Source organism: Hyperolius riggenbachi, chromosome 5 (assembly GCF_040937935.1).
Source record: "Hyperolius riggenbachi isolate aHypRig1 chromosome 5, aHypRig1.pri, whole genome shotgun sequence".
In the NCBI taxonomy this organism is placed as follows: domain Eukaryota; kingdom Metazoa; phylum Chordata; class Amphibia; order Anura; family Hyperoliidae; genus Hyperolius; species Hyperolius riggenbachi.
Genome location: NC_090650.1, coordinates 49,827,390 through 49,848,277, shown reverse-complemented (window position 1 = coordinate 49,848,277; position 20,888 = coordinate 49,827,390). Strand labels below are relative to the sequence as shown.

The 20,888-nt window shown below is 45.5% G+C and overlaps 1 protein-coding gene across 4 annotated transcripts in view; it reads left to right on the top strand.

Moving 5' to 3' along the window:
- The window catches only part of ARHGAP21 (Rho GTPase activating protein 21), a 243,186-nt gene that overhangs the window by 155,626 nt on the left and 66,672 nt on the right, over positions 1-20,888 (top strand). For 2 of the 4 annotated variants that reach the window (XM_068235615.1, XM_068235614.1), the window contains exons 7-8: positions 14,040-14,069; positions 15,725-17,762. In XM_068235615.1, the coding sequence (XP_068091716.1) occupies positions 14,040-14,069; positions 15,725-17,762 (2,068 nt within the window). Of the gene's footprint in view, positions 1-14,039; positions 14,070-14,534; positions 14,751-15,724; positions 17,763-20,888 lie in introns of those variants that run through there. The other 2 variants (XM_068235617.1, XM_068235616.1) reach the window with 2 other exon arrangements.

Below are 20,888 nucleotides of genomic sequence, written 5' to 3'. Positions count from 1 at the left end.
GTTTAATGCTGTGAATTGCTGTTGAGTGACCCAGAAGAGACGGTGTCTCTCTAACAGGGGTTTTACAGGACTGCAATGAACACAAATGGCTTAATGCTTTTACTATATGCTAAGTATACTGGTTTTAGATGGAAAAGATGTTATTTTTAACTCTTTAAATAAGACGTGATATTTTCTTTTCGTTTTTTCCACTCTCGGTATGCTTTTTGCAAGTGTGCTCTAGCATTTCCTTGTTCGTGTTTTCATCATATTTGTGTCATTTTCCAACTAACTCTCTCCCCACTCCCCTGCTATACTCTTTTTATTCGGCTCCATTAGTCATAAGTGGATTTTGGAGGATTTCACAATCAAAGGACGTAACTGCTTTCTAGTTAGAAGTTTGCATAAATCTCTCTTCCTGCTGCGTTTCAGGACAGATTTGGCCACCTGTCCTATAACTGCACCCAAATCAAAAGCTGATCATGCCTTGCGCAATAATAGTAACTTAAAAAAGAATCCGCAATTCATATTTAAAATAATTGCTGGCTGAACCACCCGGGTATCCTGTTGCATGCTGGGACAACTACTAGTACACAGGTTTCTGTCGCAAAAATGGAAACAAAATTGCAGAAAAATCGTGCTTGCGGTTTTCCTGTGTTTGCGTTTGCGTTTTTAAAGAGTGCCGCAGGTAAAATAGACAGAGCCTGTCATGTCAGGCTCTGTCTTAAAGTGGAACTGACATTTTGCACAGGGAAACATAGATAAATGCACCCTGTATGTATTTAGAGAGTTTAGCCTGTCTAATTCCCTCTCATCTGTGACTAATCACAAGTGTAATTTGATCTCTAAGCTGTGCCAGCTGACTGCCTGGGCAGAGCAGCTAATTTGTAAACACAGGATGTTAACCTAATGTCTGCTCCCATGAAACCATAAAGTGGACAGACTGTAGATTTATTGCAGGATGTGTATCATCTATAACAAATACATTATTTTCTTTAAAGGTTATTATGCTTTTAGAGCAGAGAGGAAGTTCTGAGTTCAGGTCTGCTTTAAAGGACAACTGAAATAAAAGATATGGAGGCTGCCCTATTTATTTCCTTTTAAAGAGAGTCTGAAGCGAGAATAAATCTCGCTTCAGACCTCATAGATAGCAGGGGCATGTGTGCCCCTGCTAAACCGCCGCTATCCCGCGGCTTAACGGGGGTCCCGGATCCCCCAAATCCCCTCCATGCAGCGGGGGAGCGCTTCCGCATTGGGGCAGGGCTAACCTCCGCCTCTCCCCCGCCCCTCTCAGTCTACCTTCACTGAGAGGGGCGGGGGAGAGGCGGCGATGCGCATCTGACAGACGCGCTGAGAGGCAGGGCTGCAGCCGTTAGCCCTGCCCCCAGGAAGAGCAACATTTACGACCAAGTTGGTCGTTGATTTTGCAGGGGGGGGGGTGGGAGGGGGGGTTGGGGGTGAAGGGACCCCCGTTTAGCCGCGGGATAGCGGCGTTTTAGCAGGGGCACACATGCCCCTGCAAACTATGAGCTCTGAAGCGAGATTTATTCTCGCTTCAGAGTCTCTTTAAACAGTGCCAGTTGCCCGGTAGTCCTGTTGATCTATTTGCCTGCAGTAGTGTCTGAATAACACCAGAAACATGTATGCAGCTAAACTTGTCAGATCTGACTATAATGTCAAACTCCTGCTCTGCATATGCTTGTTTAGGGTTTATGGTGAAAAGTATTAAAGGCAGAGGATCAGTAGGACATTTGTCAGGCAACTAGGATTGCTAAAAGGAATTGTCAGGCAAAATAATGTAGATAGACAGCTGCGAGAGCTGGAGAAAGCCCCAGGTAAGTAAATCGGATTTCCATTATTTTGCCTGATGATTCCTTTAAAAGGAAGTAAATATGGCAGCCTCCATATCACTCTCACTTCAGTTGTCCTTTAATGATGGAGGCTTGGGGGTGTGAGGGTTAAATACTTACCTGTTCTGACCTCATCCCTCCAGGCAGCTGCTTCTAAAATAAAATAATCTGAGATTTCAGACCTGGAAGAAATGGAAGTTGACAGTAAAGAAAAACAGGCTTGGTTAACATTTGTTCTGAACCCATTTTTGGCCTATGTTCTGATATGAGACCGGTCGTTTGCCCTCCACCCCTACTCTGTGTAGATAAACCTTCCAGGGGACAGAAAGACACGCAAGTAAAAACTGTCACCATTCTCACACTTTTTAGATGCCCCGACATTTGCAGTGCTGTTTAGTTAGAAAACGGAAAGGACAACTGAAGCAAGAAGAATGTGGAGCCTGCCATATTTATTGCCTTTTAAACAATACTAGTTGCCTGGCAGCCCAGCTGGTCTATTTGGCTGCAGTAGTGTCTGAGCACACCAGGAGCAAGATTACAGCTAATCTTGTCAGATCTGACAGTAATGTCATAAACACCCGACCTACTTCTTGTTCAGGGCCTATGGCTAAAAGTATTAGAGGCAGAGGACCAGCAGGACAGCCATGCAACTGGTATTGCTTAAAGCGGACCTGGACTCAGAACGTCCTCTCTGCTCTAAAAGATACGCAACAGCATAATATTTCAACAAAAAACATTTCTTTGTTACACCCGATACAAATCCTAAAATAAATTTGCACTGTTTCTACTTCCTGATTCATGGAAGCAGACATATTATTGACATCCTGTGCTTTCAAATGGCCTTATCTGCCATCTCTGCCATAGACAATCATGTGACACGGGAGAGATCAGTTTACAACTTGTGATTAAATACAAATGAAGGTGAAGTAAACAGGCTGAACTCCCAAAATACATTCAGAGTGCATTTCTCTATGTATTTCTTCAGTCATGTGCAAGAGTTCAGGTCCACTTTAAAAGTAAATAAATATGGCAGCCTCCATATCCCTCTCATTACAGTTGTCCTTTAAGTTCTGCTGGAACTGTGCACCAGCAGTCTTGTGTCATGAATCCTTTTCCCTCACAGGCTCCAAGCTGCTTCTAGTGCTTCTATGGCAGACCTGTGTATCACTGTCTAGTCCATCAGTTGCCTCCTCAATCTAGCCTGCTCTGTAACCAGGGGCTGTCCGTTAAAGCACGCTGCTAATTAGATTGAGACTGTTAATAGTTTCCTGTCAGCATAGAATGGCTGACTGACATCGGGCTGACCTGCACATTATGCAGCAGCCCTGTGGATTGTTGTATACATTCACTTCATACTTTTATATGCCTGCACTTCATGTGAAGATTGGTAAGAGCCTTCCACAGCGTAACAGCTGAGATACAGAATTCAAGGCATTAGGTCTTTTAAAATGGTCAGAAAACAAGAAGAAAGCAGTTGTCTGGGATTTGGTGGGAGGAGGGAAAGAGTACACTCCCACACAGAATCTGTCATCCAAGCAATTTATGTCTGTAATTTTTTTTTTCCCCTGAAGTTGGCAAGCTGGCTGCAGACCGTTTGGAAAACATTCACAAGTTTTTCCTATATCTTTTAAAGGACAACAAATTGTAATCCGTATACATTACAAACATTTTTTTTATATACGTGTACCTGAGGCAAAGGTAAGCATGAGGTATGCTCATGTTGGACCCTCATACCTCTGTGCATTGCTGTTACTCTAAGCCAGGGGTCTTAGAGTAAACTGGGTGCCGCGAGCACCTCCCTACAAGGCAATCACCTCCCAGGGGTGCCTCAGCATGCATCCCATCCTTTGTACAATGCCATCAGGTAATGCAACCATGCATTGATATACAATGCAGCTGTATTACCTGCCAGTTAACCTTTAAAGAACAACTGTATTGTGAGGGATATGGAGGCTGCCATATTTATTTCCTTTAAAACAATACCAGTTGCCTGGCATCCTTCTGGTCTATTCAGATGCAGTGGTGTCTGAATCGCACCAGAAACAAGCATGCCAGCAATCTTGTCAGATCTGACAATAATGCCAGAAACACCTGATCTGCTGCATGCTTGTACAGGGTCTAGGGCTAAAAGTATTAGAGGCAGAGAAGCAGCAGGATAGCCAGGCAACTGGTATTGCTTTAAAGGAAATAAATATGGCAGCCTCCATATCCCTTTCACTACAGTTGTCCTTTAATCCTGTCACTTACGGCAGTCCCCATGTGGGCAAATGTCTTTGTGGTCTACAAGGTGGACTCTTTATCCTTTTGTGCATTCAGGGGGGCTACATAAAAGGGGGGGGGGATCACTGACTATTAGGAGGGTGGGCTGCTGCCGAGGATGGGGTGGGGCAGTCATTGACTACTTGGAGGCGGATGCTACCTGATAGGCATCACTAGCTACTAGGAAGGGGGGTGCTACTTAATAAGAGTCATAACAGTATTTTGGTAGTTTTTGCCGAGGGGTGCCTTGAAAAAATTTCAGTCATCAAGGGCGCCCTCACCCCAAAAAAGTTTGAGCACCTCTGCTCTAAACAAACCCGGACTCTCTGCTTTAAAAGATAAGCAACAGCATAATGACCTTTAAAGAAAAAACATTTCTTTCTTACAGCCGATACAAACCCTGCAATAAATCTGACGTATGTCTACTGCCTGATTTCATGAAAACACTTGTGATTAGATACAAATGAGGGGGAATTAGACAGGCTAAACTTTCTAACTATAGCCAGAGCACATTTTTCTGTTTTCCTTCTGTCCTGTGCAAGAGTTCTGGTTCAGCTCTGCCTCTGACACTGGCGGCCTGGGTTAGCGTCTCAGCTCTTCCTGTTCTGTAAGCCAGCACCTATTCAGTGAGTAGACCTTGGGCAAGACTCCCTACACTGCTATGCCTACTGAGCACTCCCTAGTAGTGACTGTACCAAGCGTGGCCTAGTGGCTGCAGGTTTGGTGCTTTGAGTCCGCCAGGAGAAAAGTGCAATATAGATGTTCTGTGGTTTGTCTTGTGGGCTGCACAGGTTGCGTAGCATCCCTGTATATTGCTGCGTAAGTTGTTAGAAGTTAAGAGACCTTGGATTTGTACAGTTTGCCTTGTACACACGTTGAATGAGTAATCCTCGTGATTTTACGAACACTTCCGTGGACAATATTCTCATTATAAGGCTATAACTACCATGCTTGGTTATTTTGAGTGCTTGCTCTTGGCTGACCTAACTGATTTAGCATGGTTCTCTGTAAGTGTACAACCGCACTGTGGAGTCCTTTATGCAGTATGAAAGTGGCAGAGAGAATTCTGGGAGAATGTCTGGCTCTTTCTCAGCTCTTTCTGTGTGTCCTTAAAACAGGGGTGGACCAGTTATTACGGAAGTCTGGAGTCAGTCTGTCCAATTCGTGAGCCAGTGTGAAATTTTTAGGAGCCAGCTCCACTGACTGCAACTGGAGGACAACTCAAAGGTTTAGGTGTCGGCTGCAGCTTTTCGGGTGCCTTCGCTAGCTGGGATTTCAGCAGCCGTACCTTAGCTTAAAGGGAACCTGAACTGAGAAGCATATGGATTTTTCCTTTTAAAATAATACCAGTTGCCTGACTCTCCTGCTGATCCTGTGTCTCTAATTCTTTTAGCCACAGCCCCTGAACAAGCATGCAGATCATGTGCCCTGACTGAAGTCAGACTGGATTAGCTGCATGCTTGTTTCAGGTGTGTGATTCAGCCACTATTGCAGCTAAAGAGATCAGGGCTGCCAGGCACCTGGTAATGTTTAAAAGGCAACATCCATATCCCTCTCAGTTAAGGTTCCCTTTAAAGAACAACTGAAGTGAGAGGAATATGGAGGCTACCATATTTATTTCCTTTTGAGCAATACCAGTTGCCTGGCAGCCCTGCTGGTCTATTTGGCTGCAGTGGTGTCTGAATCACACCAGAAACAAGCATGCAGCTAATCTTGTCAGATCTGACAATGTCAGAAATGCCTGATCTGCTGCATGCTTGTTCAGGGGCTATAGCTAAATGAGAGGCAGATCATCAGCAGGACTGCCAGGCAACTGGTATTGCTTAAAAGGAAATAAATATGGCAACCTCCATATCCCTCTTGCAACAGTTGTTGTTTAAAGAGGAGCTTTACTGACTGTATACCTAGAGTGAGAGGGCTATATGGGCTGCCATATTTCCTTTTACACATTGCCTGGCTGTCCTGCTGATCATCTGCCTCTAATATTTTCAGGTACAGTATAGACCCTTAACAAGGGTGCAGATCAGATTGTCTGACTGGATTAGCCACATGCTTGATTCAGACACTACTGCAGCCAAAGAGATCAGCATGACAGCCAGGCAACTAGTGTGGTTTAAAAGGAAATAAATATGGCAGCCTCCATATTACTCTCACTTCAAAAGTTAGATACTTACCTCAGTAGAGAAAAGCCTCTGCATAAGCCAAAGGTTTCCCCAACCCCCTTGAGCTCACTGTTCTGGTTGACTAGGGCTGCTTGTTCAATAGGTTTGCGCAGCCGCGCTCCTATCCCATATATGAGCGCAGCCACATTGTGCAGGAGCAAGGCGGCCTGCATAGGAGCACAGAGCCACTCCTGCATGGCCTTTTCCTCCATGCGAAAGCAACTATTGCGCAGGTGTGGGCCATCCGTGCCCCTGCGCGGTTCAGACACACTCGCACACTGACAGGAGTGCAGCCATGCAGGACCGGACAACCATCAGTGGGCTGCAGGAGGATCAGAGAAGCCCCTGGAGGATCCATAGGCTTTGCTCTTCTGAGGTAAGTATTTAACTTTTGTGTTTGGCAAAGTCACAGGCTTGCTTCAAAATGTACCTGAGCCCATGCTTCTATCAGCTTTTATACTCACGGGGATTCCTCCAGCCCCATGCCGGCTGTGGACCCCATCACTGTCCTCCAGGGCCGCTCCATTCCTCCGCTGTACCCCAACCGGTAAGTACTTCAGTCAGGGCCAGTCCATGCTTCGCCACACATGTGCACCCATGTTGTGGACACTCCTGTAGCAGCAGCACGACCAGGAGCCCGATTGCAGAACATACCAGGTGGCACAGTGGAAGCCTATGAATCCTCCAGGTAAGTATTAAAGCTGATATAAGCATTGTCAGGGGTTTCCTTTAAAGATAAACTTTAACCATGGATTGAACTTCCCAATCAGTAGCTTTCCACTTTCACCCACTTTCCCATGAGAAGTCTTTACTTTTTCTCATATAGATCATCAGGGGTATCTTGAAGGCTGATATTGTGGTGAAACCCCTCCCAGATAAAATCTGATCAGAGAGGGATCGAATACTTCTGCACAATAGGCATCAGTTTTAATAGGAGGTCAATCGGCACTGCAGGTGCTTTATTCCAAAAGCAGGCACAGGTACAGTACAAAAAATCGTAAAGATAAAATTGGTTCACATACCATAAAGTGGAGTGGGGTGATGCGGTGGGTGCTAGGGGAAGGTGCCTGACGGCCGTTTCGCGCTACAATGCGCTTCAATTAAATTAATTGAAGCGCATTGTAGCGCGAAACGGTAAGCTGCAGTGCCAACTAATTTTTCTTCCCTTCTCCTTCTGCCTGCATCAATTTTAATAGGTTTCAGCATGAAATCTTCTAAAAATCTATCGTACCCGAGCGTTGCACTTTTCGATGCACTGCAATGTTATGGGCCGGCGATGTACCACTGACGCTTCGATATCCTCCATCGGGTGCTATCAAACCATTTCCGGCATCATTTGGTGCATTGATTTCTAGCAGATTCAATCACAGTGATCAAATTGCATAGCTATTGACATAAAAAAATTATAATGGCCACCTTAAAGGACACATCCGAGCTTGGAAAAAAAATGAAATCTACTTACCCGGGGCTTCCTCCAGCCTCCAGCAGCTGATCTCTCCCACGCCGGTGGCTCTCGGCGCCTCGCCAGGCCATCTTCTACTGCGTCTGCGTAAGCGCCGCTGTCAATCAAATCTACTGCTCTTGCGCAGTACACTCCGGCCATGTGGACTTGATAGACAGAAGTGCTCGCGCAGGCGCACTAGAGGATGAACTGGCGAGACGCCGAGAGCCAGCGGCAGAGAGTGCAGCTGCGGCGTGGGAGAGATAAGCTGCTAAAGGCTGGAAGAAGCCCCCCGGGTAAGTATTTTATTTTTTTCCTAGCTCAGACCTTCCCTTTAAGCCTCTCTGCTAGTGAAACCCCAGTGATTAGAATGCTTACTAGGCAGTAGGGATGATCAATTTAATGAGATGCAAATATTTCCAAGTTTATGTAAATGTATGTACATTTTTATGCAAAAATATGGCGCTTGAATATGGCCCAATCAAGTCCCACCGCTGTTTAAATTGATTGGTCCATATTCTAGCTGCATGTAGTTGCATAAAAAAGTACATACATTTGCATAAAGTCAAAAATATTTGCATTTGATTGATCATCCCTAATAGGCATCGGTATTTCTCTGTGTTCCAAGATCTACTGAGTTGACTGAGGACCCTTTTTTACTACCCTGCATTTTGCGATCTGATTCCAATCGCTAACGGATCGCAAAACGCAGGGCATAGTAAAACTAATGGAAATGGCAGCGGTCATTTCCATCGTGTTTCATAGTGGAAAAGAGCGCAGAGTCTGGCCACCAGCTTGCTTTCGTTTCTTTTTTTTTTCTTTGTAGGAAAGGCCAGTATTGCTCCTCCCACCCCTCATGCCACTTTATTCACATCTTCTACATCCTGCAGAGGTTAATCAGTAGCCGCAACTGGTACTACAGTGTGGTCCAAGTTAGTAATTTGACTGGGAAGCAAATGAGGGTTTTTAAAAGCACTGTGAAGGTGCTATGAGTATTGAACAGTAGGAATCCAGTGCAGGAGATTTGGCCACAGCTGGCGCCACCTATAGACCGTAATAGGAATTACGGCTATAGCGGCGCACAGTGAGTAACTTCGGCGCTGTCAGAAGACTGAGCTGAAGTTACTTTTAAAACGCTGTAATTCACCCGCTAGTAATAGCTGGAAGCCGAATTACATCATTCCCTACCATCCACATGAACCTGGAGGGGGAATAGTATTTAACGCCACTGGGACTTGTGCAGCAGCAGGATCAGCCATATATCGGATGTATCCTGCGCCCAAGTCTCCAGGCGGCGATTTCCTTTGTACTCCTATGACTATCTGCTTTGCAAATTTATCACAACTGTGTGTGTTTATTGGACAGTTTTTCTTTAATGACAGAAGAAATGGGAAGTTGTAGTTTGTGTAGAATAACGCTCTCTTTGACCCTCGCACATAAATGGTAAAAGTACGTGTCCGTGAGAGGAGTACATAAATAATGATGAGATTACAGCCCGTTTAATCCCACTCATCCTGTGATTAAAGTGATATGGCCTCTGTGTGCGTGATGTGGAAATAGCTCCATGCCTTATGCAAAGAATAAAGCTGTACTGCAAGCTGGAATGATTTTATGGAAACGTCAATTACTGACCTCCTCTGGGGAATGCTAGATACCTGGCTATAATACTTGTAAGTCAGTTTATCCAGAGAACCAATGTGCAGGTTAAGAAAGTCCTGGGAAATTTTGACTACCTGGACCCTGCATGCTTGCTTACCTCCAACTACATGGGAAGGTGAAGAGGGGAAAATTGTAAAGCGAAAATATTTAGGTAATTTTGCAGTTGTGGCTTGTGGACTGATGGACTGCGGCTGTGCATGAGCTGCAGCTGTGGCTTGTGGTAATCACTGATGGGCTGCCGCTCTGTATGCGCTGCAGTTGTGGCTTGTAATCACTGACGGACTGCTGCTGTGCATGTGCTGCATGCGTGGCTTGTGGTAATCACTGATGGACTGCGGCTGTGCATGTGCTGCAGTTGTGGCTTGTGGTAATCACTGATGGACTGCCGCTGTGCATGTGCTGCAGTTGTGGCTTGTGGTAATCACTGATGGACTGCCGCTGTGCATGTGCTGCAGTTGTGGCTGGTGGTAATTACTGATGGACTGCGGCTGTGCATGTGCTGCAGTTGTGGCATGTGGTAATCACTGATGGGCTGCTGCTGTGCATGTGCTGCAGTTGTGGCTTGTGGTAATCACTGATGGACTGCCGCTGTGCATGTGCTGCAGTTGTGGCTTGTGGTAATCACTGATGGGCTGCTGCTGTGCATGTGCTGCAGTTGTGGCTTGTGGTAATCACTGATGGACTGCCGCTGTGCATGTGCTGCAGTTGTGGCTGGTGGTAATTACTGATGGACTGCGGCTGTGCATGTGCTGCAGTTGTGGCTTGTGGTAATCACTAATGGACTGCCGCTGTGCATGTGCTGCAGTTGTGGCTTGTGGTAATCACTGATGGACTGCCGCTGTGCATGTGCTGCAGTTGTGGCTGGTGGTAATTACTGATGGACTGCGGCTGTGCATGTGCTGCAGTTGTGGCATGTGGTAATCACTGATGGGCTGCTGCTGTGCATGTGCTGCAGTTGTGGCTTGTGGTAATCACTGATGGGCTGCCGCTGTGCATGTGCTGCAGTTGTGGCTGGTGGTAATCACTGATGGGCTGCTGCTGTGCATGTGCTGCAGTTGTGGCTGGTGGTAATTACTGATGGACTGCGGCTGTGCATGTGCTGCAGTTGTGGCTTGTGGTAATCACTAATGGACTGCCGCTGTGCATGTGCTGCAGTTGTGGCTTGTGGTAATCACTGATGGACTGCCGCTGTGCATGTGCTGCAGTTGTGGCTGGTGGTAATTACTGATGGACTGCGGCTGTGCATGTGCTGCAGTTGTGGCATGTGGTAATCACTGATGGGCTGCTGCTGTGCATGTGCTGCAGTTGTGGCTTGTGGTAATCACTGATGGACTGCCGCTGTGCATGTGCTGCAGTTGTGGCTGGTGGTAATCACTGATGGGCTGCCGCTGTGCATGTGCTGCAGTTGTGGCTGGTGGTAATTACTGATGGACTGCGGCTGTGCATGTGCTGCAGTTGTGGCTTGTGGTAATCACTGATGGACTGCTGCTGTGCATGTGCTGTAGTTGTGGCTTGTGGTAATCACTGATGGGCTGCTGCTGTGCATGTGCTGCAGTTGTGGCATGTAGTAATCACTGATGGACCGCCGCTGTGCATGTGCTGCAGTTGTGGCATGTAGTAATCACTGATGGACTGCTGCTGTGCATGTGCTGCAGTTGTGGCTTGTGGTAATCACTGATGCACTGCTGCTGTTGTGGCTTGTGGTAATCACTGATGACTGCCAGTGTGCATGTGCTGCAATTGTGGCTTGTGGTAATCACTGACTGCCGCTGTGCATGTGCTGCAGTTGTGGCTTGAATCTGTAGTTAGATGCTGTAGTTTATAGACTCTGCAGTTCTGCTTTCAGTGGGATGTAACCTGGTTCTTGCTCCACACATGGTGCCCTATGCAGGTACATAATACATTCTATAGAAAGCAAATGACTGACCTTCCCACCAATGCAGTGTGAACAAGGTTAAAGTATTATCTGGTGTGGCTAAATGACCAGGGAACTGTACTTTTGGGAAGCTATAACTTATAAATGAATAATAATACTTATGCACAAAAGCAAATATGCTAACCTTATGGCATATGGAAAGTAGGAAAACATGTTTTTATTGATTATGTCCGGGTTTTAAACCGCTTTAATATTTAGTTGAGGTGGATGTATGATTATTGCCTTCCAGTATATTATGCAGAGCTTGACCCAAATAGTTTTGGAGTCTGCTTTTTATATAGATACATCTAGACATGGGTGTGCTGTTGGCCAAAGGCATAATCTTCCCAGGGGGGCAGTTGTGTATTGGCCAGGTAGCCTCTCAGCTGAGACAGATTCTTTGGGCATTGCTTTTCCCAGCAGTTCACATTTTCTAAGCTGTTCATGTATGGTGTGTAGTATGTTGCAAGTAGTGCTTTTATGTGTAGGTACAATAAAGTCAGTCCATATCCCCCCTGTATACCCTGGGAGGATGTGAATCCAGGTTAAACATTCTATATAGATTTTGAGCACTTTAACTTCAAGCTTGTTCTTGTTGTCCAGAAACCTCTGGCAGCTTCTAAGTAGACCTGCTGTCTTTGGTCAATGTACAACAGGTAGAGAAGTCAAGTCAGAAAGCTGAAGGCCTCCGCAAATCGATCGGCCAATTGATTGGCAATCGATTTCCAATCAATCTATTCGATCGAAGGCTGAAATCGACCAGTGTATGGGCCCCTTAAGATTGAATGTTCTCTAGACCCAAAGTAAGGAATCTAGGGGTCGATTCATTAAATCTATCTTAAGAATTATCCCACCTTACTCACAATTTATCTCTCCTTTCTTGACTTAACTCATGGTCTATCTCTCATTAACTGACCTAACTCATGATTTATCTCTCCTTACCTAATTTAACTCATGGTTTATCTCTCGGCAGTGAGTAGGAGGGACTTCTGACTTCTTTAGCAGGGGCACTCCTCCTGTGCTCCTTCGGTTGTGTCTTTCATTCAGACTTATGCTGGGCATGCACGGCGCGATAATGCGCCGTTTTCGAGCCAGCGTCTCGAAGCCGGCGCGTCCCCACTCGTGCGCGCGGATCGATACCCGCTAATCCCCGCCGGCGCTCCTTATCAGCTGCTCGATTCCCCGCCATTGTCCGCCAGCGGGGATCGAGCGGGCGGGGATCGAGCAGGGTCATCAGACCTGTTGAATATTATCAGCTCCCGGCACCAGCTGGTCGATACACGGTACAGAGACGTACCGTGTATCCCCAGCATTACAGATCAGAGCAGTTGCAGTGAAGGGGCTTCGGGTCACCGTCGGGTCTCCCCGGCGCTCCCACTGCAGCCACTAGGTGTCACTGTCCTCTCTGCCTTACTTTCGATCTGATGAACGTCATGATTCAGACTAAGAGGAAGGCAGAGGACAGTCACCTAGTGGCTGCAGGGGGGAAAGTTAAGACCTATCATTGTGGCTGCACTTATCTGTAGGTCTGACTGGCAGAGCCAGAAGGGCATAGGAGGTGGGCCCTGGTGGAAGAAGTCTAGGCTCCTCCTCCCCTCTGGACATTAGAATAAGGGGCGAGGTGGTTCAAAGGGGTAGGAAGGGAGCCAGCCTGAAAGTTTCAGAGTAAGGCCTCGTCAGGCATAGTTACACCCCTGCAGAGGCTGCCATATTTATTTCCTTTTAAAGAATGCATATAGCCAGGCAGTTGTGCTGATCCTTGCAGTAGTGTCTGTATCACACACCTGAAACAAGCATGCAGCTAATTTGGCTTAACTTTAATAACAGCATCGGATGTTCATACTTGTTCTGGGTTAGTGACTAAAAGTACACGGGAGACACAGAATCAGCAGGACAGGCAGGAAGCTGTCATAGTTTTAAAAGGTGGGTGGGGAAAGGCAGCCTTCACGTCCCTCTCACTACACTGTCCCTTTAAGCAGCCTAATCCATATACCTATGTGGACACTGCCATTTATGATATCTGTTCATAGCCTTTATCGCATGTGGCCACCCAGGTTTGCCGCCTCCCGGTGACCTCATCAGTGCATGCTGGGCTTTGTAGTTTCCTGCCAGCTGGCCATGCCACAGGTTTCCAGCCTTCACGGACCAGGCTAGTGAGCGCCCAGGACGTCTCCCCGGATCCGGGTGCTGGAAGAAATCTCTTCCGAAGCATCTTTCTAATTTTAGCTGGAATGTAGGAAAAGGGGCAGCCTGCAGCCAGCTAAGCCTATAGCCACGTCCGTATGGGAAGCCACACCATGCAGGATGCATAATAGCACATCACTGTCGTCATCTATAAGCTGCGTGCTGCCGAGCGCTCTGGGGAGAGAGGGCTGTAATTGCTGTAGTGGAAGCAAGATCTGATACAAGCGAGAGAGGGGGCTTCCTACATGTTGCAGGAGGGATGCACATCAGCACAGCCAGCCAAGGTGTTCTGTATTTTACCCAAACCCCCCTCCCTGTTCATCTCTTCCAGCGGCAGAGAGTGATTCGTGCAGCCAGCATATGTGTGCAAGACTCAGCAGCAGCAGCCATAGGAGGCTATAGCAATGCCTAATCTGCTCCACCGCCCTTGCACTCCTTTTGGTACCTTCCACAGAAATCAGTGTAGATGTATTTTTAGCTCTCTGGAGCCGGCATCAATATGACAACATAATTCACTCCTTACATAAATACGCTGCTTTCATTTTTTCTTCTTTTTCCTCTCTCCTTACCCTCCTCTATTTCCTGCTCAGCTGCAGTTTCCCAAGGATGGCTCTCCTATGGTAAGACGCACACACTCGCACCATGTCTCTGGAATGTATTCATGCCCTTTTTTTAATTGAATGTCTGGCACCCGTTAACACCGGAACCGCTTCCCTTTTATTTTTAGTTCTGCCTGAACTGTCTTGTGTTAGTGTATAATTTGCATGTGACCCCCCCCCCCCTTCCTTTAGAGCTATCGTAACGTGCCCCCTTTGCTTGGTGTATATGTTGCAGGAGGTTAAAAGCCTCGCCCTGCCTTTGGTAGTGTTTCTCTGCATATATGGCTGCAAACAGTCAGCTTCACAACCTTCCCAATGCATAGGAAAGGGAGGGAAAAAAAGGCAGGCTCTTGGCTGTTTGCAGTAAGCATGTCACAGGCTGTAATCTGATACCACACCTGTACTATAAAAACCCAGGCGATTCAGAAGATTATTTTTTTTCATGCCTGCCGCTTCAGGCTGCTGCTTCATTGCTCCGAACGGGAACCTTTAAACCTGCGCTGCTTTTTCGTTAGCAAACTGTCATTGCATTCCCGTCCCTGCGATGCTTCTGTGCCTGTAATCCCCCCCTCCTCTTACATACGCTGTGTTCGTTTGGCCATGATGATCACCGAAGTGAATTTTGACACTAAAGGGAATTTGGCACAGCACACCGAATTGGCTAAAACTCTTTTTCGGCGTAGCCTGTCCCTGAGGTTCAAGGTAAGGTCTGACTTGTGATGGAGAGTAGGATTCATTCATCTGTTTGCATTCCATTTAACGATTTATTTAACTGCTACATTGCAGCTGCTTTGATTCCCGTTTATTTAACAGATCCGTGACTACATCCTGCTTGGTTCATTCCAGTGTGTGTATGTTGACCGTGTGACATGACGCTGTCCTCCTGCATGTAGATCAGGCGTTAGTGTTTACTGTGTATTTAGAATCGTAGCATGATTGTGTGAGATGTTATGTAGACCAGATGATAATGTTTAAGTGCTCCTAATATTGGTGGAAATGTTGCTAAGTTGCAATAAATCAGTAGGGAGATCGGACATTGAAAAGGAGATTCCATGCAAAATTGGTAATTAAGCTTTAAATGGAGAAAGGCACCAGTTTCTGAAATCTTTCTAGCTTGTATTTGCCATTATCAGATTTCTTTCCTTATGTAAAATGCTCTAGGAGGGCTGTAGAGGGCTGCTGGTAGAGAAGGAGTTAAGGAATAAACGAGTTTGAGTTTGATTCTGGCTGTGCTTGTGCAGCCAAACTATGAGCAGGGAGGGACCACCCACATACTGCTGTTAGGGTTCATTGAACTGTTCTGAGCAGTGCTTCTTTGGGGTGCACTACCATCTGACTGGTTTTCCCATTGCTGTGGGAAGCATCTGTGCATAGCATATTCCTTTTCAGCTGCATCCTAAGTTAAACAGTCCAGTATGGTGGTCCCTCCCTGGTTTATTACCACTGCATGCAGCCAGAAGCAAGCACACTTGCCTGTGCAGTGATCACTCATCTACCTGTAGCAAATGATTTGGTAGAGTGTGTAAGCAAATTACAAGCTCACAATCAAGTTGTAAGTAATTAATACCACCAACTCCTATCAAAATTTAAGATAGCCAAGTTTGACTGGATTCACCTGTGGTCTCTTTCTTTGTCTCTAACAATTTTTTCCTAATTGTGATCTCTTGTCTTCACAGGCTTATTCCCAAGATGCTTACAGAAAAGGAAATGAAGCCTATAGTGGTAAAGCAGACCATATCCCAGAACCTCCACCTATTTGCTACCCCCGAAGAAAATCTCTACCTTCCATGATGGCACAGCCGGCTGACATTCCACCTCCAGACACATCGCTGCCCAAGCAACAGCCTGTACAGCCTGTGCGAACTGCAGCACAACCGGACAAAAACCACTATGTAGAAATTCAAGTGCCTCCATCACCATCGGACGTCATCAAGTCCAACACTGCTGTATGTGTCGTCAATGAGTCTGTAAGAACAGTTATTGTGCCTTCTGGGAAAGTTGTAGATCTGTCGTCAGCTACAACGAATTGTGCCGGTCCGTTACACAGGACTGAGCCATGCACGAGCACCACAACAACGCCTTCTGTCGGGCTTCCATCAGTGCCGATGGAAGCCAGGCCAATGGACAATGTTGGATTATTGGGAAAAACTCCAAGCTATGGTGGATATACAGATGGCATGGATATTTCTAGGATTAATGTCCGTGGAGAAGGTTCTCCATCACCAAGTATTTCATCCGTTGGCTCTGGACCCATGCACAGAGCTGATAAATACGCATTTGTTATGCCGCGTACCACACCATCGTCCATTGCTGGTGCTTCAGTGCCGATGGACTCCAGGCAGATGGATAGCACGGGAATACTCAGCAAACCTCCAACGTATGGAGGACAACCCAACATCGCAGATAGCACTAGGGTGCTTGGCCAAGTTGAATCAACATCTCCCTGTAATCAGTACTCCTCTCCAAGTTCTCACAGGCACATAGACTGGAGGAATTATAAAACTTACAAAGAATACACTGACAACCGACGCATGTACGGATGTCGAACCATACAGGAGAGGTTGGACTGTCTTCGAGCAGCCTCTCAAAACCAAACAGACTATAATCAAATTTTGCCAAACCGTCCTTCAGTTCAGGTTCGGCGCCGAAGTACTTCTCATGACAGGGTCCCACACCCTGCCCAAATCAGGCAGCGCAGCATTTCGCAAGAACGTTTAGAAGACCCGGCACTGATGAAAGACTGGCCTCGTAGTGCTTCCCAGGATGCAATACCTTTACCAGCCATGCTTCCTCGGAGCCCCAAAGCTAAGTCATGGGACTTTATTGCCAGGACAGGTGGCAAGCTGGACCCCTATAATGCTGACCCTCATGAATATAATGGTGACAGAAAGCACAGTTATAAATGGACTGGTTATACTGAACAAGACGATAGAAGGGGTATTTATGAACGATCTAGGCAGCATGCATTTCATATGTCTCTTCGTTCTCCAAACTTCCAAATGGGACCTGTTGCCTATAGCTCAGACTCTGGACAGATGAACAGTCGAGGTTTGCCCTCGGCACACCGTTTCCAGAAACTTCCCTCTGATCTTAAAAGCACCCCTATTTCAAGGGGTGCACACAGTTCCTCTTTTAGATCTCCACATCCTCAGCCAGTTGGCGGTGAGAGGTTACCTCTTCATAAAACTAATTCTGTAAGAGGCTCTTCTGCTTATGGACCTAAACCTTATACTTCTATTAAGAAATTAGAAGATGGAGTCGTCAAAGACCAAAAACCCATAAACCATGTCAGTGGTGCATTAAACCTGCAGGCAATGTCTCCAATAGACAATTCTCATAGTTCCCATTTAGATTCTACCACCAAATCCCCAATTACATCTACTCCAATACCCACAAAGCCAGTGAAACAGGTGACTGCTGACCCAACTACCTCTGATAAAGTAGATGTTCAAAATGGTCAAAGCCCAAAATCTAACGATCATGAGGGGAGCATGGAATTTTCAAGGCACAAATCCCCAAGCGGTCGGCGTACACCCCAGCCTATAAGACAGCAATCCTACATCTTTGCTGTGAGTGACCTTGAAGGCCTTTCGGACACTACGTGTTGGTTACCGAATGATGCTAGACGAGAGGTCCATATTAAGAGGATAGAAATGTCGAAAGCTCCTATACCAAGTTCACCGGGAGATTCATTAGCTTCCATCCCCTTCATAGGTAAGAGCTGTGTTTTCTTTAAAGTTCAACACCAGTCAACACTTTTTTTCTCTTTAAATTTAGCGGGTGACTTTGAAACCACCAGTCTGTTACTGCTGCTTGTTATCTTGTTGGGGATTATCTCATTTCACTTCCTTTCCTGATGACTTTAGGGCCTAGGTTCTCAACGTGGGGAACTTCTGATGGTTCCAGGGGGTACTCGGGCTTTATATACTTAACCAAGAATAACAAATGTAGAGTTGTAGAAAATGATAAATCTTATTTAAACAGCACCAAATTAGTGTTTTAGCTATTTAAAAGCAATAGTAAATGCTTGGAAATAGTTTAGAACCAATTATCATGTACTAGCATTAAATATATATTTGTCAAGCGGTACTTGTGATAGTGTTTACTATGCTAAGGGGGTACTTGGTGACTACAGGGTTTTAAAAGGGGTATATACACTGCTTTAGGGTCTCCAGTCTGAGGCCAGAATATTCATTGGAAAGGAGGTAGGGGGCCAACAACAAAAAACTGCAAGGTTTTATGTTCTCAATCCCCGACCTTCCTAGTCATTCAACCCCAGTGAAAAGGGCTTCTTCTTTGGATTGGCTTTTAAAGAATGTCAAGTATTTTATCATCTCTCTTTCTGAACCTCTTTAGCATTCATATAAATTGTCCCTGGAGTAAAACCAGGGCTGTGGAGTCAGTACAAAAATCATACAACTCCAAGTCCTCAGTTTATGAAACCACCGACTCAAACTCAGACTCCAGGTACCCAAAATGGCTCCGACTCCTTATCTAATACTTACCAGGGCTGTGGATTTGGTACAAAAATCATTAGACTCCAACTCCTAAGTTTCTGAAATTACCGACTCCAGGTACCCAAAATGGCTCCGACTCCACAGCCCTGAGTAAAACTGAGCATTACAAACTGAGCTTGTGATGTTAAACTACATTATCAAAGGTAGTCTCCAATGAAAACTCTGACATATATCCATACATTCCAGAGATTAGAGCGGATGGAATTGAAACCTAAGAGAGCAGAGCTTCCTGACTGTCTTATTAGTCACCCATAGTTGAAGAGGGGGTTTGGAACAGCACTCACGATCACATGTATGGCAGTGTGCAACAACCAGTCCTGTGCAACAAGGTTAATCCAATAGAGAGATTAGAGGTCCACACCACTGCTTCAAAAAGTCATGTCTTTATTGTACCGTATCAAAGTTTAGAATACATGTTGATAGGCAGCTATGCCTGTGTATTTTTCACTTTTTGATACAGTAGATGTGACTTTTTTTTTTTTTTTTTTAAAGCAGTGGTGCTGACCTCTACACTCTCTATTGGTCACACATCATGTTAAAAAAGGATTAGGGAGGAGCAAAAGGGCAAAAGGGAGGCGCTTCTATTGAACTTGTCTGCATTAGCTGTATCTGAAACAAATAATCAGTTTTCACTGAAAGTAGCCTTTAATTATACACTTTATTGACAGCTGCTTCATTGCTCTTGAGTCGGTCAACTCATGATGTAAAAGAACAGTTTCTATTTGCTGTTAGTCTATAATTAGGAGAAAAGTATACAGTAGATGAGTGGGAAGTAGTTTTGTATATGAAGTACTTGGTAGACATTTGTGTGAATCATAAGTTCACCTGGACGTTTACCGGCGGCTGCGCTGCTCGTTGTTAAAGGGCTGCCCATTCAAGTAAATGGGCAGCGCCTGTAACGATGTTTGCGCAAATGCCGCGTCCAGTTCTCCATTTTTCTCACCGGTTCAGCCAACCCCGGAAGCTACATGCAGCTTCCAGGGTTGCTTACCGCCATGCCTCCATGTCTTCGTGCGGGGGTTAAAAACACTGGAAGCTGTCAGATTGTTTTCTGCACACTTTTAGAAAAGCATTTTACTGATGCCGGCAGAAGCCCGTGTGAACCCGGCCTTTGAAGAGAACCTGTACTGAAAATAAAATGTCAAAATAACCATACACAGGTCATACTTACCTCCTGTGTAATCTACGCCTCAATCTCTCTCTCTCCTCTCTTGCATTTCATTTTTCCACTGTGATCAATGGATTTCTCTGTCCTCCATTTTAAAAAAAGGCAATGACCCCGTAACAGCTCCCTGGTCAGCACATTGTTAAACTAATATCGCCCACTTGAGCCATAGGGACACATGGACATTACCTTGCACATTCAGTGTTAACTGACAGCAGCTGATATATAACTGACAGTGACTGGTATATTTCAGTTCTGACAAAATCTTGTCAGAACTGGAAGGGATCACTGTAAGAAAAAAATGGAGAGCCTCTGAGAGGAACTGACAGTGAGGTTAGTATGTAATATTCATTTGTAGCTTTGTCATGTGTGTAGTTTAATTTTCCTCACTTAAGGTTCCCTTTAAGCATTCAGCTGAATTTGAAATCCAGGGGAAAAACAATATAGATCTTGTCATAAGAGATTGGATTTTTATCACAGTCACCTTCCATTTCTTCAGCAGCAACACAGACAGCACCAAACAAGATATAATGAAATCCCTTCTGCTGCACTCATTATGGCAAAGCCAAAATTAATAGAAAGGGAAGTGCAACATGGTGAATGACGCCAGCCATCAGTAGTCAAATTTATCCGGCACTTACAACAAATCCATTTACTGTCCATGCGCACGATTGATGTACAGTGGCTCAATCTGGACAGCTATATCCATCCAGATAGGCGCAAGTCATTAATTAAAAGGGAATAAATATGGCAGCCTCCATATCTCTCTCACTTCAAGTGTTTTTCAGAGCACCTGATCTGCATGCTTGTTCAGGGGCTGTGGCTAAAAGTATTAGAGACACAGGAGCAGCAGGAGAGTCAGGCAACTGGTATTATTTTAAAAGGAAAAATTCATATCCTTCTCAGTTTAGGTTCCCTTTAAACCATTACCTTGAGCTAGAGTTATTTTTTTTTCAAAATTGGTGCAAATTAGGTTTGTATGTAGATTGAATTGAAATTAGGCCAAGCAAATGCTGATTATTATTGTTACAGTTTCAACCTGCAAAACGATGGATTAAAGGAATACTATCGATACCCAAGTGTTCTAAAATGACAGTGTGCAAATAATGTCTAAGTAGCTGTGTAAACATTTTCCTACTTTTCATGTTAAATATCAGA